The sequence below is a fragment of the Panthera onca genome, chromosome D4 (genome assembly GCF_046562875.1).
Source record: "Panthera onca isolate mPanOnc1 chromosome D4, mPanOnc1 haplotype 2, whole genome shotgun sequence".
Classification (NCBI taxonomy): domain Eukaryota; kingdom Metazoa; phylum Chordata; class Mammalia; order Carnivora; family Felidae; genus Panthera; species Panthera onca.
The window spans coordinates 72,684,437-72,709,223 of record NC_138351.1 but is presented as its reverse complement, the minus strand read 5'-3'; the positions used below and the strand labels follow the sequence as shown (position 1 = coordinate 72,709,223).

At 35.5% G+C, this 24,787-nt stretch overlaps 1 protein-coding gene and 1 pseudogene across 5 annotated transcripts in view; both read left to right on the top strand.

Moving 5' to 3' along the window:
- Positions 1-24,787, top strand: part of SHOC1 (shortage in chiasmata 1) — an 85,360-nt gene that overhangs the window by 27,160 nt on the left and 33,413 nt on the right. For 4 of the 5 annotated variants that reach the window (XM_081790932.1, XM_081790933.1, XM_081790934.1 and 1 more), the window contains 10 exons: positions 530-692; positions 3,592-3,688; positions 5,759-5,909; positions 6,851-6,952; positions 8,037-8,142; positions 12,823-12,908; positions 13,640-13,882; positions 17,955-18,371; positions 20,060-20,188; positions 23,018-23,194. In XM_081790932.1, coding sequence (XP_081647058.1) covers positions 530-692; positions 3,592-3,688; positions 5,759-5,909; positions 6,851-6,952; positions 8,037-8,142; positions 12,823-12,908; positions 13,640-13,882; positions 17,955-18,371; positions 20,060-20,188; positions 23,018-23,194 — 1,671 coding nt within the window. The remainder of the gene's footprint in view (positions 1-529; positions 693-3,591; positions 3,689-5,758; positions 5,910-6,850; positions 6,953-8,036; positions 8,143-12,822; positions 12,909-13,639; positions 13,883-17,954; positions 18,372-20,059; positions 20,189-23,017; positions 23,195-24,787) is intronic. The other variant, XM_078436580.2, reaches the window with a different exon arrangement.
- LOC144614075 (phosphatidylinositol 3,4,5-trisphosphate 5-phosphatase 1 pseudogene) lies at positions 20,540-22,342 on the top strand (annotated as a pseudogene).

Genomic DNA, 24,787 nt, shown 5'->3' with positions numbered 1-24,787 from the left:
CTCTGCGCTGACAGTGTGGAGCCTGCTTGGGATTTCTCTCTCCCTCTCTTTCTGCCCTTCCCCCACTTGCTCTCTATCTCTCCAAGTAAATAAAAAACTAAAAAACAAACAAAAAAGAGGTAAAATGATGCAAAGAAAACACTAGGTTCAGAAAAAGTCAAATGCTTTTATTTCTTTACAACTTTGCTTAGGCTACCCCTGGTTGTTTTGAAGCATAAGGCTGTAAGATATTTTCCTCCTTTGATTATACTAATCTCTGTTGAAAAATAAAAAATGAAGCATTACAACTCTTTCAGGATGTTTGGTTACTACTCAGTGTACTAAGTAATGCTAAAATCTATTGAGCTTTTACCTATATGCTAATCCTATGCAGCATGCTTTATATGCACAATACAATGAAGAACTAAGGAATTTAAAGCGTGTTTGAAAATCCCAGCTGTATCTAATGGCTGACTTCAGTAACTATCTAGATCCCATTGTGTAACTTTTAGATTTTTTTCTTATTCCCTCACATTTCTTTTTTTTCCAGATTTTTCTATTGATGAAGAAATAATTTTTGTAAATAGCTTGATGTCCTATAAAAGTCAGCTACCAACTTTGCATACTCTGTTGAGTAGGCTAAAACTATATTTGATAAATGACCCCATTTTAGATTTCAAAGGACAGATCTTCACAGAAGCTAATTTCTTCAGGTACTGAATTGTCCAATGTTGATTTTACATATATATATATATATATATATATATATATATATATATATATATATTTGATATTTAAAAGAATTTAAGTTTATTGATTTAATTAAGATAGACCTGTCTTTAAAATTATCAACATTAAATATAAAACTTTCTCTACCTAAGTTTACCGAAGTCAAAGAAGTTCATGTTATCTCTGTTGCAATTTGTTAACAAAAATACAACTTAAAATGATTGTTAATACTGTCTCAAAAGATTTTATGGGTAATTGTTTTTGTTTTTGTTTTTGTTTTAATTTACATCCAAGTTAGTTAGCATATAGTGCAACAATGATTTCAGGAGTAGATTCCTTAATGCTCCTTACCCATTTAGCCCATCCTGCCTCCCACAACCCCTCCAGTAACCCTCAGTTTGTTCTCCATATTTATGAGACTCTTCTGTTTTGTCTCCCTCCCTGCTTTTATATTATTTTTGTTTCCCTTTCCTTATGTTCATCTGTTCTGCGCCTTAAAGTCCTCATATGAGTGAAGTCATATGATATTTGTCTTTCTCTGACTGACTAATTTTGCTTGGCATAATACCCTCTAGTTCCATCCATGTAGTAGCAAATGGAAAAATTTCAGTCTTTTTGATTGCCAAGTAATACTCCATTGTATATCTATATACCACATCTTCTTTATTCATTCATCCATCGATGGACATTTGGGCTCTTTCCATACTTTGACTATTGTTGATAGTGCTGCTATAAACATTGGGGTGCATGTGCCCCTTCAAAACAGCATTCCTGTGTCCCTTGGACAAATACCTAGTAGTGCAGTTGCTGGGTCATAGGGTAGTTCTATTTTTAATTTTTTGAGGAACCTCCATACTGTTTTCCAGAGTGGCTGCATCAGTTTGCATTCCCACCAGCAATGCAAAAGAGATCCTCTCTTTCCACATCCTCGCTAACATCTGTTGTTGCCTGAGTTGTTAATGTTAGCCATTCTGACAGGTGTGAGGTGGTATCTCATTGTGGTTTTGATTTGTATTTCCCTGATGATGAGTGATGTTGAGCATTTTTTCATGTGTCAGTTGGCCATCTGGATGTCTTCTTTGGAGAAGTATCTATTCTTGTCTTTTGCCCATTTCTTCACTGGATTATTTGTTTTTTTGGGTGTTGAGTTTGATGAGTTCTTTATAGATTTTGGATACTAACCCTTTATATGATATGTCGTTTGCAAATATCTTCTCCCATTCTGTCAGCTGCCTTTTAGTTTTGCTGATTGTTTCCTTCGCTGTGCAAAAGCTTTTTATGTATGTATGTATGTGTGTATGTAGATTTATGTATTTTTGAGAGAAAAAGAGTGTGAGAGGGGGAGAGGCAGAGAGAGAGGGAGACACAGAACCTGAAGCAGGCTCCAGGCTCTGAGCTGTCAGCACAGAGCCCGATGTGGGGCTTGAACTCATGAACCATGAGATCATGACCTGAACCAAAGTCAGATGCTTAATCTACTGAGCCACTCAGGCGCCCCTATTTTTTATAATTTTTATTTTTTTTAAGGTTTATTCATTTTTCAGAGATAAAGAGACAGAGCGTGAGCAGGGGAGGGGCAGAGAGAGAGGGAGACACAGAATCTGAAACAGGCTCCAGGCTCTGAGCTGTCAGCACAGAGCCCGATGCAGGGCCCAAACTCACGGACGGCGAGATCATGACCTGAGCTGAAGTGAGACACTCAATCAACTGAGCTACCCAGGCACCCCAGATGTTTTTTATTTTGATGAGGTCTCAGTAGTTCTTTTGCTTTTGTTTCCCTGGCCTCTGAAGAGGTGTTGAGTAAGAAGTTGCTCCAGACAAGGTCAAAGAGGTTTTTGCCTGCTTTCTCCTTGAGGATTTTGATGGCTTCCTGTCTTACATTTATGTCTTTCATCCATTTTGAGTTTATTTTTGTGTATGGTGTAAGAAAGTGGCCCAGGTTCATTTTTCTGCATGTCGCTGTCCAGTTTTCTCAGGATCACTTTGCTGAAGAGACTGTTTTTATTCCATTCGATATTCTTTCCTGCTTTGTCAAAAATTAGTTGGCCATTCGTTTGTTGGTCCATTTCTGGGTTCTCTATTCTGTCCCATTGATCTGAGTGTCTGTTGTTGTGCCAGTACCATACTGTCTTGATGATTACAGCTATGTAATACAGTTTGAAGTCCAAGATTGTGATGCCTCGTGCTTTTCTCCTGGTTTTCTTTTTCAAGATTGCTTTGGCTATTCGGGGTCTTTTCTGGTTCCATACAAATTTTAGGATTGGTTGGTCTGGCTGTGAAGAATGCTGGTGTTATTTTGATAAGTATTGCATTGAATATGTAGATTGCTTTGGGTGGTATTGACATTTTAACAATATTTGTTCTTCCTATCCAGGAGCATGGAATGTTTTTCCATTTTTTTGCGTCGTCTTCAGTTTCTTTCATAAGCTTTCTGTAGTTTTCAGTATATAGATTTTTCACCTCTTTGGTTAGATTTATTCCTAGGTATTTTATGGTTATAAATATTTTTTAAAGGAGAAAATATTCTGGACACCTGGGTGGCTCAGTCGGTTAAGCATCCAACTCTTGATTTTTAGCTTAGATGATGATCCCAGGGTCATTGAATCAAGCCCCAAGTTGGGCTCTGTGCTGAGCGTGGATACTGGGTAACATTCTCTCTCTCTCTTCCTCTGCCCCTCCCCCACTTGTGTGAGCTTTCTCCCTCTAAAAAAGAAAAATAAAGGTAAAAATATTCTTCATGTGCTCACAAGTCTAGATGTTATCAATATTTTATCATTGCTTTACCTCAACTCCAGTTTTAATCATTGTGTAGTTTGATTGACTACATTTAGTATGTACCTTGCTTTTAGTAAACACTAACTTAATGTTTCATTTTTTGTTAAGGGAATCTTTCTCTTTTCAAGGAGATTTGAAAAATTTTGTGAAAGAAGATTTTTACATGGATAAAGAAAACTTTTGTCACGAAAAACTAGAAGATACAGTAGGTTTAAATGAAACTGTAATACTTGCTTTCAGTAGTATTTTTGTAAAAGTTAGTAAAGCACACTTTTATAAATTTTAATACATTGACCATCTACTACTGTCAAGTTTAAAAAGATTTGGCAATGAGTTGAATATATTAATAGTGGAGTCAAATTTAAGATAGTGGTTCTAAACTTTAGCCACACATTGGAATTACTTGGATAGTTTTAATAAAATACTGAAGCCTAGGTCCTACTCAGATATATTCTGATTAAACTCGTCTGTTTTGCAGCCCAGGTATAGTGAATTTAAAAACCTTCTTAATGATTTTAATAAATATACCTGGTATAAGACATTAGGTGGCCATGTTCTAATTTACAAAATGGAGACAAGCTATAATTGTTGAATTTGATTTATGAGTTAAACACAAAACAGCACACACTATGTAAGAGAAGTGATCTCACTGAAATAGTAAGAATAAATATAGTCTGAGACTTCATTTTAGGTGCTGCCAATGGTTAATAAGGAAGATAGCATCTTTCATATTAAAGATCAAATTTTGGGGCACCTGGGTGGCTGAGTCGGTTAAGTTCCTGACTCTTGATTTCGGCTCAAGTCATGATCTCATGGTTCCTGAGTCTGAGCTCCATAGCAGGCTCTATGCTGACAGCATGGAGTCTGCTTGGGATTCTCACTCCCTCTCTCTCTGCCCCTCCCCTGCTCACTCTCTCTTTCTCTTTCATTCTCAAAATAACTTAAAAAAAAAAAAAGATCAAATTTCTCAAAAGCACCCCCTCTTTTTTAGCATACAGTTCCAATAGCACACAAAATTGTTATTATGATATTAGTACAAAGAATTTTAGCAATTGAGAGTACAAATAACTTTTTGCAGCATAGCAAACTCAAAAACTAGGCCCACATAGATTAGATGCATTTATAAAATTACTTTAAACATTTTTTTGAGACAACTAAAACTATTTTATATTTGGGGCTTAAAACATTCAAAGGAGATAGATATATCCATATCTTAAGGCATTTAAAGGGTTTCCTTACAATTAAAAATTTTAAGACACATGGTGAAAATATTAATTCACTTATTATCCCCTTTCTCTAGTCCCCCTCTTCCTCACCCATTAGCTCTGAGAATTATGCACATAGAATCCAGTTCTGTAGGAATGAAAGAGAAGTGTATTTAATGAAGTGCAGTGAAGATCCATTCCATTTCATTTACCCTTTTTACTTCTCCCCAATCACCATCTCTGATCTGCTGCAGTTACTGCTTTTTTTTTTTTTAATTTTTTTTTTCAACGTTTTTTTATTTATTTTTGGGACAGAGAGAGACAGAGCATGAACGGGGGAGGGGCAGAGAGAGAGGGAGACACAGAATCGGAAACAGGCTCCAGGCTCCGAGCCATCAGCCCAGAGCCTGACGCGGGGCTCGAACTCACAGACAGCGAGATCGTGACCTGGCTGAAGTCGGACGCTTAACCGACTGCGCCACCCAGGCGCCCCATGCAGTTACTGCTTTTAACATAGAATTTTTAACATTTGTTATTAACCCAAAAGAAGATATTTCTGCATCTGGGGATATTGTATATCACTAGTGTAATCAGTAGCCATAAAAGACATTACTGAGAACATTGCTTATAATACATTTTTGGCTAGTATACCTCTGTTTTTTTAAAGTATTTGCATAACATTAAAAATTTTGAATGTTTAGTTTAAAATTTGGTATACCAATTAGGGGTGCCTGGGTGGCTCAGTTGGTTAAGTGTCCAACTCTTGATTTTGGCTCAGGTCATGATGTCACTGTGAGGTTGAGCCCTGCATTGGGCTCTGAACTGACAGTGAAGAGCCTGCTTGGGATTCTCTCTCTCCCTCTCTCTCCGCCCCTCCTCCACTTATGTGAAGATGCTGTCTCTCAAAATAAATAAACTTTATAAGTAAATAAATAAATCAAATTTGGTACACCAGTTAAAGTTATAAAATTATATAAATTTAATATAAATTATATATATCTGTTTATGAATCCAGAAATATTTATCTGGAAAATCTCCCTAAAAACTTGTTTTACATATAACTATTTCAGCCATCAATTTTGCTTGAGTGTGAATTCTTAATACCTACAAGCCTCAAACAAGAAGTTGATATTCCATCACTCACCAAACTAAAGGAATCATTAAACTTAATGCCAGAAATAATAAATTATGTAGATGAAAATGAAAAGCTTTTCAAAAGAGGTGAGAATAAATTTAAAAGTATATTACTTGTAAAGCTACTTAATAATGTTTGTTGTAAAAATGTGTTGATTAAACTGTTTTCTGAACCTCCAGATTTTTGAAGTGTCTATAGTTTACATGGTGGAATCTTAGAATTATTGTTGATGAGATTCTTTTCTCATTGTCTTTCTCTTTATATACTTGCAAACTTAAAACCTCTCTGAAATTAACCATGTCAAGATAATTACACAAATAAAGCTAAATCACCTATGTCTTATTCTAATTTTTTAAAATTGTTTTCTTATAAATAATGAAAAAGTACTAACAACTCTTAGGCTGAGTTTAGTTATATAAGGAGAAGCACAGAGTGAGGTTATGACTCATGGAATCAGATGACTGGGAGAATCATAACCTAAAATGTAGATGTTTTTATCCCAGTTAGATTTAGTAAATATTGTTGAATTCTTTCTAATGACAATTTAAGCCCAAATATTTAACTACCTTTTTATTTAATTCCAGTTGAAATCATCAAAGATGTATAATATTACAGAGGAGGAAAGGGAGATTTATGATGTCCATTAAGGACAGGGATGCTTGCCATTAATAGATCACAGACTTAAAGGAATCTTTGCAGACAAGGCTAAATCAAGTGAATTACCAATCTACAAGTCAAAGCAAAGGAATGAAAAGTCAGTCTAAGAAAGTTGATCAAATTCATACCAGAACTTGAAAACATAGTAGAGCTTAAAACTGCAGAGTGGCCTGCTGGCTTGTTAGGAGGACAAAATCTATGAATGCTAATGTAAAGGACAAGTGACTTTACTGAAGTGTTACACTCCCAGCCTTCAGTTGGCTCTGATGGTATACTAAGTAAAACAGAGTCATTGCCACAGTGGAATGAAAAAGATTACCAAAAAACTGATGTAATAGTTATGCTGATAGTAAACTTTCTTCCTTTTCAGATCTTACTACCAAGCATGGAATTGGCATTGAGGATATAAAATGCAGCTCCACAGAGATTTTGGCCATTCAAAGCTATGGTGAACCGGAGTACAATCAACCAGGTAGAAATTTTGAATAAATCATTGAGTTTATCAGAGATTACCTCTATGTGATGTAAAAGTACAATACATTCACATATAAGGTCTACTATGAGACCGTTTTCACATTTAAAACTTGATCATTGCAATCCAAGTTGTCATTTTTTTGTCTTATCTATCCATTTACATTTGTTATGATAATTAACTCTATCCTTCTGGCATCAAAACTGAATAATATACAGAGAGAACTAAAAGATTGAGGAAGAATGGAGGAAATAGCATTAATATTAAGATCAGAAATCTTATAATATTATAGTCCAGTAAATAAAATTTTATATTTTATCTCAGTGTTAGTAATCTTGCTGACCCTTGTTATACTTTTGTAAATTTGACTTTTTAATCACCCAAAACAATCCTATCATTTTTATTATTATTATCCTACCAGATTTGGACTCTGAATCATCTTTTGTTCCACTGTAATGCCAAATTGTGTTGCTTCTTAACTATGTTGATGGTACTGTTATTTAGTTACATTTTGGAAGTTTAATGCTTTGTTTATGAAAGTGATAGAAACACACCTACTACTTATGAATAAATGAATTTCAGTTTCTCAAGCCCACCCTATAAATCTGTAACTCTGTGTTGGGCCACCTAGACTCTAGTTTTATTAAGGTAAAGTATTAGTCTCCATTAATACTATTTACTTAACGTCACCAATATTTCGTATGGAGATAAAAGTAGTACTGTCTCTGTAGTACTGACAACATAAGTTTCAGAATTAAAAGCGTTATTACATATAAGACTCTTAGAGTTTATTTCCTACTGTAAACTCAATAAAGTTTAGTTGTCAGTGTATTTTTTTTAAATCACCACTATCACAGTTGAGATACCATGAGATAAATGTGTAATTCCTTATATGGAAATTTAAAACTATCATTTTGTATTTCAAGTAACCCAAATGTCTTTTTACTGAAAAATTATATTTGAAAATTTTTATTATAACAGAATGATCAACATTATAGTTATTTATAAAAAAAGTTCTAAATTATACTTAATTTTATTTAAGGTTTATATAATTTGTTATTTTTTAAACTTTTATGTATTCTAGTCGAGTTAGAAATGCCACTAACTCATCTATATCAAACAAACCAACATTCTTCCATGACTTCATTAACAGGACTTCAGACATTTCCATTTTCCCCTAGTGAAAAAATGTAAGTAAAGAACTTACTGCATCTTACCTACTAAAATGTAAGTAAAGAACTCAAATTGTGGGACACCTGGGTGGCTCAGCTGGTTAAACGCCGGTTTCTTGATTTCCATTCAGGTCATGGTCTCAAGGTCATGGGACTGAGCTCTGTGTTGGGGCTCTGTGCTGAGTGTACAGAGCCTGCTTGGGATTCTCTCTTTCCCTTTCTCTCTGCCTCTCTCTCTCTCTCCCTCTAACTAAAAATAAATAAACATTAAAAAGTATTTATTAGCAGGGTTGGATTCATTCTAAGATGTCTTTCCTTGGCTTCTAGATAACTTCTTATGGTCTTTCCTCCATTTGTGTCTGTCCTAATTTCCTAATTTTATAAGGACATCAGTCATATTGGATTAGTAGCCATCTTAACCACCCACCTCATTTTAACTTAATTACCTCTTTACAGTCCCTGTCTCCAAATACAATCACATTCTGAGGTACTGAGAGTTAAGGCTTCAGTATATGAATTTTGGTCATAATTCAGCCCATAATAAGCAGCCAAGAGCCCTGAACTAGAGTCAGATTGCCTGACTGTATCACTTATTAGCTCTGTGACCTTAATTGCCCTGTGCCTCAGTTTCCTTATCTGTAACATTGGGATATTTATAGTATATACCTTTCAGGGTTGTTATGAGGCCTTTTAAGAGATTTTCAAAGCTTTCTGACCAGGAATAGCCAAGGATCACAGGGCAGTGTGGACAGGGGTCCCTCCATAGATTTGGCTGTCAAATTACTCCTCTAGGAGTACTAGGGGTCACATCCCATCTCTAATAGATGACGTCCACTGACCTTGTTTACCTGCCAATGTACTATTGGTGTTGGGGGAAGTAGACATGTAGAACCAAGTATTGATCCACAAATCTGTTCAATTCCCCATTGTTTCTGCACAGTATAGTCTGTAATCTCAGAATTGACATTGTAGGGCTGGATCATTGTATTCTAGTTTGAGCCAAAATTGTATAGATAGCTTAATAGCCAGCATTTTTGCCCTCCAGGGGAGTCTTAGATACCTTTGGTTGTTATCTTCTACCATGTGGCATATATGTAACTTATTTTCTAAATTAGATTAATCTGCTATCCTGGAATCCATTCACCTGCTCTGAGGCTAGTTACAAAACTAGGAGCATAACCAGTAGAGTCCCTTTATTCCCCACTGTAATCCTGAAACTTAATGAGTGACGAGTCCAAAATAGTATATTTTCAGGAAAATTACAAGAAAGTATAAAAATATCTGATGAATTGTTCCCAGAATGGACACTTTGGGAGCTGAGTATTGAGTTTTGAGTTCTTATACTGAGTTTTGAGTTCTTAGCTATGATTGACTGATACATCAGAGAAGACTGCTGTTGGGTTACTTGGGAGCAACTCATCCCTAGCTACTCAAGATTTCTATTAATGGTCTTAGGAAGGTGTCACAGCACAAGATGGAGGCATCTGGTATTGAGGATCCCAATTACCTTGTTTTGGCAAAGAATTGTGTCATTTGGGGATAAATTGGTGATACACAGAACTCTACAATGAACCAGAACTGCCCATATCAGATATGAGCTCTAAAAAATAGCATTGAACAAGTACAGAAACTACATATAATTTGTTTAAATACTTTCAGTCCCTTTGCTGAGGTGCAGATATTTATTTGTAGGATGTAAACTGTCTTTTTTAGTGCTCTTTTACTCCATATACCCTAATCCATCTGTTAAGGCAGATTGGCAATCAGAAACAGAAACTAGCAGAAATTAGTACAATCTTGAATTTCAATCTGATATTAAAAGTATTTACTTAACTATAATAAACTCCTTTTAATTATACAAGTTATATATCTAATTGTTATAACTCAAATGTCTAATTAGAATTTATGAAAGTTAAGTCTTTCCTATGTTTTATGCTTTCCCTAAAGTTAGAACAAAGAAGGCTTTTTTAAATTAGCCAAATGTTTCCAGTTTTCAAAGAGTTTGTAAGGAGAACATGAACCTACCTAGTCTAGAGAAAATGCAAACAAACTTGCAATGCTTCAAGTTGAGCTCTGTTGTGTTTGGGAGAAAAAATTTAACCAGAAATATATCTTACTTTTATGTTGTTAAGCTACAGATATCTTTTCATGTCAGTATTTTTGACTACCTTATCCTCTCCTTTTTAGCTGCTCAAACATAATTCACACACCATGCATGTTATCCATTTAAAGTATAAAATTCAATGGCTTTTACTATATTCACAGTTGTCCAACCATCTAATTCCAGGCTTTATCACCCCAAAAAGAAACCTGTATCAATCAGCAGTCATTTCACATTTCCCAGACCTTTACCCTCACCATTAGGCAAGCGCTAATCCACTTTCTGTCTCTACAGACTTGTCTATTATGGACATTCAATAATTTTTTGTAGTTTACAAAATATAAGTTTTACAATTCTTTTGTTAAATTTACTCCTAAGTATTTTGTTGTATTGTAGGTTAAATAGTTTTCTAAATTTCATTGTCAGATTGTTCATTGCAAATATATAGAAATACAAGTGGCTTTAGTATATTGCTCGTGTACTATACCTGCCATCCTGCAGAACTCATTTATTAGTTGTAATAGTTTTATAGTGGATTCTTCAGGATTTTCAACATATAAGATCATGACATCTTGCAAATAAAGTTTTACCACTTCTTCCTTTAAAGAAATAAATAAATAAATAGCCCAAAGGTTCTAGAGCCATTTGAAACAACTTAAAGAAGTTGTCTCACCACTGCTACATTCATTAGCAAGAGATAAATCACTTTCATTTGGTTTATGAATATAAAAATCTTAAAATTCCTATATTCAAAAGAGATTTATACCTCAACTGTGAATCTAAAAACAAAGAAAAAAGTTAAAATTAAAAAAACAACAGAAGGAAAAAATAATATGTAATGTTATTGTGCTCTTAACTTGCTTTTATGTCCCCAATTACTTTTATTTCAGAACACATTTTTGTGGAAATAAACCCAGTTAGTAAATATTTTGAGTGATTACCACATGTCAAGCTCTATGCTAGATTTTTAAAAAAATTTTTTCAATGTTTATTTATTTTTGAGAGATAGAGTACGAGCAGGAGAGGGCCAGAGAGAGAGAGAGATACACACACAGAATCCGAAGCAGGATCCAGGTTCCGAGTTGTCAGCACAGAGCCCGATGTGGGGCTTGAACCCACAAACCGCAAGATCATGAACCTGAGCCAAAGTTGGACGCTTATCCAACTAGCCATCCAAACGCCCTTCTATGCTAGATTTTATGGAGCTAAAAAGAAAAGTCTGTGTAGCATCAGACTTTATTTCCACACTGATTACTGAATTGTGAACATATTTTTATATATGACCAAACAATATATCAAATTCAGACATGTCTTCAGAAAGTTCCATTAAGAGTGAGAATATTTGTTTATATTATGGTCTCCTGATGGACTTAACTTGCCTTCCTTTTGCTTTAAAGTAATTGCTTTACTTTACTTGCTCAGTTGGTTAAGCGTTCAACTTCAGCTCGGGTCATGATCTCATGGTTTGTGAGTTTGAGCCCTGCATCGATTGGGCTCTGTGCTGACAGCCCAGAGCCCAGAGCCTGGAGCCTGCTTCAGATTCTGTGTCTCCCTCTCTCTGTCCCTCCTCCACTCATTCTCTCTCTCTCTCTCAAAAATAAACAAACATTAAAAAATTTTAAATTAATTGCCAATAATCTGAGGTGTCTGGTTTTCAAAGAGATCTTGGTAAGGTTTGAGAATTATCTAGAATCTCACATTTTGCCACCACATGCTAAATTTTTGGATTATGTGGGTAAATTGGATAGCTTAGACATAAAACCTAGCTTTGTACTGCACAGGACTGTCAACTAGCAATACTTATAATTAGCATGCTCACATATGTTTTGTATGAACAGAGAAACAGAATACCATCAATTTTTGCCTTGGAGTAAGAGATTTGCAGCCATAGATTAAGGGGTTTATGGATTAATGGTATCTTCCCTATCAAGGCTAGTAACTTCATAGCTACTGATAAACTGTGATACACACTAATTGTCATGCATATTTCTTCCTTTCTCCTCCTAGCACCCTGTAACATGCAAACAGACATAAATCATTCACTCACACACAAACCAAGAATGAAGGACCTGAACTAAACTTTAGGACTAAACTTTTACCTTCCTGAGAAGGTAGAACAGACAGAATTGTTCTTTCATTTCACAATTCTGACTCTCAGCCAGCAGAGGCTCCAGAATTTGTTTAAAATGGACTTGGGGACAAGTCCATTTTGTAAAAACTTGTGTTAAAGCTACTGTTTTGTATGGAAAACACGGTAATTTTACCTAAATTGTATTTTTATTTGGGGTGGTTTATAAGGTTGGTGCTGGCACACTTCATAGTTGGAAGTGTTCCACTGAGGGAGCTAGAGGAAGGAGTAAGTTATAGGCAAGCAGGAGCAATTCAGGTAACACACTGCCACACCTTCCCAGGGGGAGGAAAACCAAGTATTTGAAATTTGGCTTATGGAACTCTCTACTTAGCTTTACACACTTACAGAGTTAATTTTTCACTGCTTTCGAATGTAAAAAATACTTAGAAAAAGAACTTTCTTAAATTTTCTTATGCAAAAAGCCTCAATATTATCAATGTATTAAGCTTTAACTCTTCTTTTTCAGTAGTTTGCTTACTGCTGAAGAATCGGCTACCAAATACTGTATGGTGTGGCAGTTAGAAAGCTCTTTGAAACCATTTTTGCTTACAGGTAAAGATTAATTGACTTTGAATGCTAAACGAAAAGTAAAGGTGAAAACGTGTAATCAGTAGAAATGTATTGTCAGTTTTGTTATTTCTTTATTATTGTTACTGTCATTATAAAAATCACAGTTCTAAATTAAGATTTTGAAATTTTTCATTTTAATTTTGGGTAGATGCTTATAATGCAGATAATAATATTAAGTAGTTGTGCTACTTTGATTCCTCCCTACATTATGATTTGCACTATTTAGTTTAAAGTAATGAGGGAGAAATCTCTGTGCCACAATATATAAGATGATAGCCATCATGAAATCTGATCAAATATATCTTCTTGTTTAGGTTCATTATAATAAATTAGAATCTCAAATTTAATTTAATTAATTAAATTCTTCAAAATTAATTAAATTCTTCAAAATTTTATTAAATATATTAATTTAGGAATTACTAAAATGGTCAAAATAATGGTTCTATCTCCTACTAAATATTAGAATAATTTTAACTTCATATTTCCATAGATTGAAAAACATCCCTTATGTAACTTCAACTGCTAGAGTATTACAAATATTAGCATCTTGAAGACAAAATGCTAGCTATAACTTCAATTTTCACTTTTTTCCCCAATGTGTGAAAATCTATTTCATAAGCAATTTTCAGTGTGGTTCTATTTATTGTGTTTTTCATTTCTTTTTCTCTGTGGACTGTCCCTTTTTGTTGTTTGGTTTGTTATTGTTTTGTAAGTACCAAGAACTGAAGAGCCCAATAGTCAATATTCAGTTACAGATTTGAAAAAGATATTTTCTATTGAAGAAGAAAGCCTTGTAGTTGATCCTGTAAACCCAGAGTGGTGGGAAAAAGAAGGACTAAATCTAATGGAGACAGAAACTTTGGAACATCTGAATACATATTTGTGTCATGATGATCTATCTGCTGATGATACTAAAATGGAGATATTTTTGCCTACAAAAGTACTTCAATTTGAGTGTAAGTACATAATAGTAAATGTCACTTGCGTGAATTATTCAGAATGAGAAAATGTTTGATACTGGCTTTCCATTAGGTGATTGGGAAGATATAACTAAATTCTAGCATTCAGTGTTAGCTCTGGCTCTGCCAGAATTTATAACTTTGATCTTCACAAAGCCCCACTTTCTTCCTTGAAAAAAAATGAAGTTTGACTAACTCATCCTAAAATCATTTACTGTCCTAAAATTTTGTAGTCTCAGTTTTTAAATTTCTAGCCATTTTCAATTAAAGTGACTTTGTTTCTTTTTATAAGTGATTAATTGCCAGCTCAATGTTTGTCTACATCAGCTTAGACACAAACCAGCACTGTTATTTTTTGATCTGACAGGGGAACTCTGGGTATTCAATAATATGTAGTAACCTGTGTTCAACAATATATAATCTTCCTTTGTTACCAAAGAGTTTACTCAACATTTTAAGTTACTTATACAATTATACAATTTAAGACAGCAAAAAATGTCTTGTAAGTACCTATCTTTCAAGTATTTTGGTTGCTATATGTGCCACTATAGTAAATGGAGTATTCTTAGTCTGAATTATACTTTTTTGAAGTATTTATGAATTATTTTTAAATCTTTGTGCAATAGTTACTGAATTTAGATCTTAAAGAAGTTGGTAAAGCTCACTTTTAGTTTATTATAGAGTAAATAATATATTTAAAAGTGAATTTTAGAAATTGTGTATATTAGGAGACTGCTCTAAGGAGATAGGAATTGGGGCAAGAATCGTTATCAGCAAAGAGATGTTTCAAAGACAGAAGACAGAGGGCTTTGGTAGAAGGGAGGATAGATAGACTATGTTAAAGAAATGCACACCAGTCTATCCTAAGGCCTAGATGATTACTCAGGGTAGAAGAATAATTTTAAAAGAGATTAAGTCAGATTGCTAGACAAAGAAAAAGGAGAGGAAGATTTTATGGGGTCTTCAAATTTCCAGAATAATGTATTAAATCTATAAGACTAGTAAAGTCTTTATTATGATATGCAACTATTTTGAGGTTAAAATAAAACATATGATTCACCTTGATATCCAATAGAATTATGATGATAGTTTAATTCTGAAGTCTAAAAAGCAGTAATAGTATCAAGAACTCATTACCAAGTTGTCAGGATAGGGCTGATTAAATAGTAGAAGAAAATATTCAGAAAAGTGAAATGATAAACAGTTCATATTTGCCTACTAAACATACCAGGATATCTCTAGAAAATATCTCAGAGGTTGCAAACTGGTAGCACTCAGGTCCTGGTATTTTATTTAGTTACCAACATTTACAATTTGGAGGGTTACACATAAATGACATGTATTTTGAGATTGTCTTTAAAATTTCAAAGACCAGACCCTTATTCTTATATGGCAACAACTGCCTGGAGCCAATAGCAGCTCACCTCTTTAGACAGGCCTATAGCAGCTCACCCACCTCCAATTTGCCACAGTTCCCAGCACTCATAAATTGAGGCCAGGTGTTAATTGGCGTTTAGCATTACTTTTGCACTTTTATCTTACATTTAGTGTAATTAAGAGGAAAGTAAAATGTTTCTGATACCAGTATCTCTAATAAAAGCAAAAACAAAAACAATTATTGCAAGAAAAAAGTTCTACATTTTGGAAGAAAAAAGTTCAAAATTTATCATCCTAAAGATTATGATTTAGGGGCTCCTGGGTGGCTCAGTCATTTAAGTGGCCAGCTTTGGCTCAGGTCATGATCTTGCGGTTTGTGGATTCCAGACTCATATCTGGCTGTGTGCTGACAGCTCAGAGCCTGGAGCCTGCTTTGGATTCTGTGTCTCCCTCTCTCTCTGCCCTGCCCCTGCTCGCACTGTCTCTCTCTCTCTCAAAAATGAGTAAACATTTAAAAAAATTTCAAACATTTAAACATTAAAAAAAAGATTATGATTTAAGCATATACTTCCCTCAGTAACATACCTTATTTATCTGGGCCTATAGGCATTTAAGCTTTTTTAAGAATAAAAATTTATAAATACATTTTATAAGATATAATATACATATAATAAAATGTACCCATTCTAACTGTACAGTCTTATGGATTTTGACAAATGTGCATACCAATGAAACTACCACCACAATGAAGATATAGACTATTTCTATCACCCAAAAAGTTCCCCGTGCTCCTTTGCATTCTGTAGTTCCCACCCCTCTCTTCTTCTAACCTTCACCCCTGACTCCAGGTAACCACTGGTCTACCTTCTGTCACTATGTATTAGTTTTCAGTATTCTAGAATTTCATTTATGGAATCATATAGTAACTCCTTTGTGTTTGGCTTCTTCCACTCAGCATAACATTTTTTTTTTAATTTTTTTTAACCTTTATTTATTTTTGAGACAGAGAGAGACAGAGCATGAACGGGGGAGGGTCAGAGAGAGGGAGACACAGAATCTGAAACAGGCTCCGGGCTCCGAGCTGTCAGCACAGAGCCCGACGTGGGGCTCGAACTCACGGACTGCGAGATCATGACCTGAGCCAAAGTCGGACGCTTAACCGACTGAGCCACCCAGGCGCCCCTCAGCATAACATTTTTGAGATTCATTTACAATGCTGTGTGTATCACTATTCACTTCTTGTTACTGAAGAATTTTTCATATGGATGTACCCCAGTTTGTTTATCCACTCTCCTGGATTTATTTCCCAGGTTTTTATAGGGAAAGTTAGGAATAAAACTTCTATGAATCTTCTTATTGAAGTCTTTTTGTGAACATATGTTATCATTTCTCTTGAATGAATACCTATGAGTACAATTACTGGGTCTTATGGTAGGTGTATATTTAACTTCATAAGAAACTAGTAAATTGTTTTCCAACGTGGTTGCAAGATTGTGCATTCACATTAGCAATGTGTGAGAGTTCTAGTTATTCTATATCCTTGCCAACAGTTGGTATTGACAGTCCTTTAATTTCAGCCATTCTAATGGGTGTGTTGTAGTATCTCATTGTGCTTTTAATTTGTATTTTCCTGATGACTAATGATGATGAACATCAGTTAACATGGTCATTGGCCATTTGTATATCTTGCTTTAAAAAATATATTATAGGGGCTTCTAGGTGGCTCAGTCAGTTGGGTATTCAACTCTTGGTTTTGGCTCAGGTCATGATCTCGTGGTTCATGGGTTCGAGCCCTGCATTGGACTCTGCTGACAATGCAAAGCCTGCTTGGGATTCTCTCTCTCTCCCTCTCTCTGCACCTCCCCTGCTCACTCGCTCTCTCTCTCTCTTTCAAAATAAGTAAGTAAACATTAAAAAATATATTATAGCTTTACTGAAATATAATTCAAATGCCATACAACTCTAAAGTACACCATACAGTGGTTTTTATTATAGTCACAAAGTTGTGTAATCATCACCATGGTCAATTTTAGAACATTTTTGTCATCGCTCAAAAGAAATCTTGTACCCATTAGCAGTCACTCCCCATTTTCTCCAGCTGTGGAACCACTAATCTATTCTCTGCCTGTATAGATTGCCTATTCTGGATGTTTCATATAAATGGAATCATACAATATGTGGTCTTTTGTGACTGGCTTCTTTCATTTAGTATGTTTTCAAGATTCATCCATGTTGTAGCATGTACATATATGAAGTATTGTTCAAATATTTTGTCAAATTTTAAATTGGATTTGCTTTTTAAATATTAAACTAGGAGAGTTTTTTATATATATTGGATACAGTTCTTTTCAAGTATATGTATTATAAGTATATTCTTCTGATCTGTCAATTGCTTGATACCTAAGTTTTTGACCTTTAGACTTAATTCTAAGCCTATTGGCAATAGGACTTTTCTGGAATTCTTTACCTGGTAACCTAACTCCAGTAGTAAGAAAAAAAGGTGCAGAAATTTTGCCCTTTTAAAAAATTTATTTTATTCAGGACAAAATTGATTTTCAAAGCAATAAACAAAGTACTTTTAAGGATCAAATTATATTAATAAGAACCTATAAATAAAAGTTATCCTAATACCCTAGCAGAGCACCCATTTATTCATGGATGTCATTTGGATATTTTTATTTTCTGTTTTCAGCATGGCTAGAATATAAAAGTTGTTCCTCACCTATTGTACTTATTAATGAGAAATCTACAAATGATCATTTATTGCTCCCACAAAAGATTTCATCTCTGGCAAAAGAAATACCAGACCTGTGTTTTTCTGATGACTATATATCTGTTAAAAGACCAACAAAAGAAGAAAAACCAAAGAATGATCTAGAATTAGTTTATAGAATAAGCCAAAATAAAGAAAATGAAGATTACTTGGAACTTAACTGCACAGTACCATCTATTGAATCATCTTCCTCTCCAAAAATTGAAAAATCATCTTTTAAACAAGGTAGAAAATGGAAGAATGATTTGGACCTTTTGAATGACTTTATTGTACTGCGAAATAAACATAGAACTTGCACCTCAAAGACTGAACTCACGGGCAGTAAAGAAAATGATGGTGGGTAACTTAGTAATAGTATGACATAAATATGATAGCTTTAAGGACTAAATATATAATTTACTACAGAAGGTAAGGAAATAAAGCTCTTTCAAATAGAATATATTATTTTTCAAAGCCAAAGAAAACACCTTTCATTCATGATACTTATTGAGTATGGAGATCGATGTGGATATTTGTATATGTATTTAGACATAGATGTAGATATGTATTTTCCAAAAAATTTAAAAGTGCATTTGAACTTGTAAAAAAGTCACTATTTGTAAAACTTGATTTCTACAACTTGGCCATACAGATTCATGGTATTTCTAACTTTTGTTGATTGTTCTGCCATTGTTTTTTCTCTTTTAGCTGACAGTTCTCAGTATTATAACTTATAATGTGTACTTGAGAACATTTTGCCCATTTGATTGCTTATTACTCTTTTTAACTTTAACAAAGAGTTTCTGTCTGAGTTGTAACTGTTTTACATTCACTGCTTAAAACCATATCAAAGGTAGTATGTATCATATCATTTCACTTCTGGTAAAAAAGGAAAAATAGATATTGTAGAATATGTTTGATATAAGTTACTCAGAAGAATTAAGTACAAGAATATATATGCGTGAGAGTCACAGCATACTTAGGTCTTACCATCTTATATATTGTTAATGTGGAATTCTGCTGTCCACAGCCAGCCCATTTGATTCTCAAACTAAGCTCCTTTTTCCAACTTAGCCTTTGTTAGTAATAAAGGTAATGTTTTGGTATATATATTTTACTTCTTCCCTTATTTTATAATTAATTCAGGGGCAACAAAGAATGTTACAACTTATTAGGCCCCCTCAAAAACTCTAGTAATTAGTATTATTTAATCATAACCATTCCAATTATTTATATTTAATGAAAAATATACTTGAAAATAATAACATAATCTAGTTTAGGATATTTTACTCCATTGTTTTCACCATATATTTAAAGTTCATATATTAAAATGTTTCAAGGTGGTATTATGTTTCTAAAATTATCTGGTAATCATTATTAATAGATAACTTTGCTATCTAGTTAAAATAAGTAACTATAAATAAATTAATTAGTTATATATATTTTGTAATCCTCCACACTACTTAGAAAAGAAGGAAGACAAATGAACTGTATGCCAGGCACTAAATTACATATTAGAGATAAATATGATACTGTTGCTGACCTTGAGAAGCTTATAGGCTCAGAGAAAATGCCTGAGACCTAAAGGGTGAGTGGTAAGAATTGACCTAATTAAAAAAGGTTGGAGATAGGGAGGGCTTGGGGCATAGGAAAGAATTAATAGCAGAAGGAAGGGTATATGGAAAGTCACAGAGAAATGAAGTTGAGCTGTATGTGCCTTTTAGCTGTCAGGAACTGTGCTTGGTATTTATTCCTTATAACAGTATTCACAATAGGTATATTTATCTGTATTTTACATATGAGGACACTGAAGCTAGTGTCAGAATTGAGACTGAAACAGTGATTTGATGCCAAGATTCTTTCTGTTATGGTCATTCAGCTTCCTACCCAGCACTGTTGTTACGTCCATTGACCTGAATAGTTGTTCACTTTAATACTGACATATTTCAAGGAAGAACTTTAACAATTATCATATTATATCAAATCATTTTAAGTAAAGTGACATTAAGTTTCCCTGAATAATGCAAATTAATATTTTTTATTAGAATTTCAAGATAAAGAAGAACATTCCTTGACTCTTCAAGAAGAAAGTCCCATTGTTTGTACTAATAAAGCCGTAGAGAAAATAAGTCAGGAAAGGAAAGTAGACAAGGTCATTGAAATTCAAGCATCAGGTATGCTGTATGCTTTTAAAGTGCATTCAAATTAAGTGAACTTGAAGCCTTTTCTGAGTATCTAGGACATACCTGATTTCCCATGTTATTTTCTTCACTTGTTTCAGATGTTTCATCATGCCATTCCTACTTTCAAGTTACTCCTGGGCCTGGAACGCCCCCATTCACTGCCTCTGCCCCTTTCCATTGCCCTACTCCAGTCCACTCAGTGTTATTTCTCCCTTCATTTAAACTCCTGCTTCTCTATATTCATCAGACAACAGCAGACTACAGCTGCTCACACCGTTCTGCCCAGTCTGGAAAAATGAACTGATGTTGCTTACTCCCTCTATTCTTTTACCCATTGTCAACATGATGTTAAAAAAGCTACCGCCGTTGGGGCACTTGGGTGGCTCAGTTGGTTAAGCATCCAACTTTGGATCAGGTCATGATCTTGCAATCCGTGGGTTTTAGCCCTGCACTGGGCTCTGGCCTGACAGCTCAGAGCCTGGAGCCTGCTTCAGATTCTGTCTCCCTCATCCTCTGCCCCTCCCATGCTTGTGCATACCTCTCTTTCTCTCTCTCTCTCAAAAATAAATAAACACTTAAAAAAATTTTTTTAAAGCTATTGTTTAAATGATTAAACAATACTGATTAAAATGTTTGCTTCTGCCGTGAAGAATATTCTTCGACTCCTAAAGAACAGCCTGCTTAAGAATATCATGCTCAGTCTCCTGCTCCCAGCAAAGTCACCCAGACTCTCCCCTCCCTGGAGTCTCTGCAGAGGCTGTTTGACCAGCAGCAATCCCCTTGCCTCCCTCCATGGCCTCAGGTGCCTGGTGAGGCCAATCCAGTCAACATGGTGGCCAAGGTCAGCCAACTGACGAGTATCTTGACCCCCATTGAAGACAAGGTCAAGGCCTTGCTGCATGAAGGCACCAAGTCTCCCCATCAACGTTCCCTCATCCTTCCCGTCACCTTTGAGGTAAAGTCAGAATCCCTGGGGATTCCTCAGAAGCTGCAGCTCAAAGTTGATGTTGAGTCTGGGAAACTGATAATTAAGAAGTTCAAGGATGGTTCTGAGGACAAGTTCTACAGCCACAATAAGATCCTGCAGCTCATCAAGTCTCAGACGTTTCTGAACAAGTTGGTGATTTTGGTGGAAACTGAGAAGGATAAGACCTTGTGGAAGGAATATGTTTTTGCTGATTCCAAAAAGAGAGAAGGTTTCTGCCAGCTTCTCCAGGAGATGAAGAATAAGTACTTGGAGCAAGCAGAGCCAGACATGATCACCATCTTCATCAGCACCTGGAACATGGGTAACACCCCCCCCCCCCCCAAGAAGATCACGTTCTGGTTTCTCTCCAAGGGGCAGGGAAAGACTCAGGATGACTCTGCCGATTACATCCCTCATGACATCTACGTGATCAGCACCCAGGAAGACCCCCTGGGAGAGAAGGAGTGGCTGGAGATACTCAGACACTCCCTGCAAGAAATCACCAGCATGACTTTTAAAACAGTTGCCATCCACACCCTCTGGAATATCCAAATCGTAGTGCTGGCCAAGCCAGAGCATGAGAACCACATCAGTCACATCTGCACCAACAATGTGAAGACAGGCATCGCCAACACGCTGAGAAACAAGGGAGCCGTGGGGGTGTCATTTATGTTCAACAGAACCTCCTAGGGCTTTGTTAACAGCCATTTAACTTCTGGAAGTGAAAAGAAACTCAGGCAAAACCAAAACTATATGAACATTCTCTGGCTTCTGCTCTGGGAGACAAGAAACTGAGTCCTTTTAACACCACTCACCACTTTACCCACCTCTTCTGGCTTGGTGATCTGAACTACTGTGTGGACCTTCCCACCTGGGAGGCAGAAACCATTGTCCAGAAGATCAAGCAGCAGCAGTACGCAGACCTCCTGTCCCATGACCAGCTGGTGATGGAGAGGAAGAAGCAGAAGGTCTTCTTACACTTTGAGGAGGAAGAAATCACGTTCGTGCCCACCTACAGTTTTGAAAGACTGACTCGGGACTAATACGCCTACACTAAGCAGAAAGCCACAGGGATGAAATACAACCTGCCTTCCTGGTGTGACCGAGTCCTCTGGAAGTCTTACCCGCTGGTGCATGTGGTGTGTCAGTCCTATGGTCATGATCTCACGGTTTCATGAATTCAAGCCCATGTTGGGCTTTGTGCTGACAGCTCAGAGCCTGGAGCCTGCTTCGGATTTTGTGTCTCCCTCTCTCTCTCTGCCCCTCCCTCGCTCACTCTGTCTCTGTCTCTCAGAATAAATGAAAAATAAATTTTAAAAATTCAGAGCAAAAACAAAAAAGAATATCATGCTCATTATTAACATCAATAAGAAAATATGACACTGTTTTTAAATATCTTTTCATTCTCTTCAGTTTTATTTACAACCTTTAGATGGTAATGCAAATCTTTATTGACATTCTAGTGAAAACTAGAAACAATTTGTCATTGTTATAAATTTGTTTGGCTTAAGGTTGTAAGCTAATTTCAGTGGGGGGAGAAGAAAAAAAATTATGTGGTTCTCTTTATATGGCTCTTCATACTTGCCATGCCAAATTAGTTAACGAATAAATATTTTCTAATAAGCAGGATAGTCATAAAATTATACTAATTCTACAGAGGGTTTTTGATTTTGTTGTTATTAGTTTATTTAGAATAAATATTCTAAAATGAGCCTCTGTACAATCTCTTGATCTTTACTCAGAAAAGAATTAGGATGGAGTTCAGTTTTCCAAGAAGTGACATGTTTAATTGGTTTGTCAAAAAGAGCAAGCATCCTTATAAAACACTATCTTTAATGCTTTTATTTTCACAGATAGCCAGTGCCAAGCATTCTGTCTCCTAGAAGCAGCAGCTACTCCTATCTTAAAAAAACTTGTATGCCTCTGTACTCTCCCTGCTGCTAATTGGACATTTGCCACTGTCATTTTTGATGAAACAAGATTCCTCTTAAAGGAACAAGAAAAAGTAATAAGTGATGCTATTCAGCAAGGTGAGTACAAATAAAAATCATACTATTTAAAAGGATATAAAGTTATGGATTATTGTATCAAATGAGTAAAAATTGAATATAGAAGGTATAGTAGTTAGTCATGGATGAAGGCATAACTGTAATTCAGCATATGACAACCATAAACCAATATTGGAGGATCACCTAAGTGAGGAGAAATAGGTAATGAATATCATCTGGCTTTGCTTCTCAGTGATACTCCTAATTGACATATATTACTTGACAGGTTCCTATTGCCCCCAAACCAAATTAACCCTATTATTGTTAACATCTGAACCACCTAATTCCCTCCCAAAAGTGGGGTGGGGGGAGGTAAAAAAATAGATTAATTAAAGTCACTCCTTAACTTTTGCTTCTGGACAAGATGGAGAAACAGGGATTGGATTTACCCTCCTTCAAGGAGGAAAAAAAACCAAAAACAAAGATGAAATACATGAAACCAGTTTTTAAGACCCTACACATCAGGCAGTGAAGCACAGTGATTCCTGAGAGATGGGAAACAAGGTGAGCCCTACCATTGCCCTAGCTTACTGCCTTGAAAGAGTTGCCAGGCCATAGCACAGGGAGAGGTACCGGGGCAGAGTCAAGTGGACAGTCTGCACTGAGGAAACAAAACTGAGTGTCCAGGGAGACCAAGGCCATCTAGCCTCTTGGCTAGAGGTCAAAGGATAGAATATTAGAGAACAGAGAGCTTCACACAGAGTATTCGGCAGAGTACTGATCAAAGAGTGTATATGAGGAAACCACTTGAGGTTGGGGAAGGAAACCATCTGATGGGATTAGAGGGAATAGTACCCTGCATTCACACAGGGCAGGGAATAATGCCTGCTACCACCAGCTAGGCTAGAAAAATTCATAATTCATGGGGCACCCAACAAGATAGAATTCACAGTGTCTGACATCCAATCAAAGATTATCAGGCATAACAAGAGACAGGAAAACAACCCATAATGAGAATAATCAATCGAAGCAAACTCAGTACTGACAAAGATGTTAATATTATTAGAGAAGGACACTAAAACTTTTTATAACTGTGTTCCATATGTTCAGTAAGTTAGGGACATATAAAGGACACAAATGAAGCTTCTAGAAATGAAACTACAATGCATGAGATGAAAAGCACTAGATGGGATTAATGGCAGATTAAATATTGCAGAAGAAAAGATTAGTTAACTTGAAGACGTAGCACTAGAAACTAAAATAAAACATGGGTAGGTAAAAAAAAATCTAAAAAAAGAAAGAAAAGAGCATCAGCGGGCTGTGAAACAACTTCAGATAGCCAGATATAATAGCAACTAGAATTCTCAAAGGAGAGGTAAAAAGAGGGTAAAGAGAAAAATATTTGAAAAAATAATGACTGAAAGCTTTCCAAACTTAGTAAGAACTAAAACCCATAGATCCAAGAAACTCAGTGAACAGCAAGCACAAGAAACATAATAAAGCCACACCGAGGCATATCATAATCAAATTGCTCAAAACTCGCAGTAAAGAGAAAATTGTAGGAGCAGCCAGAGGGAAAAGAAAAAGTATGTTACATAAGGAAAGCAAAGATAAGGATGACATAATTTCTTGTCA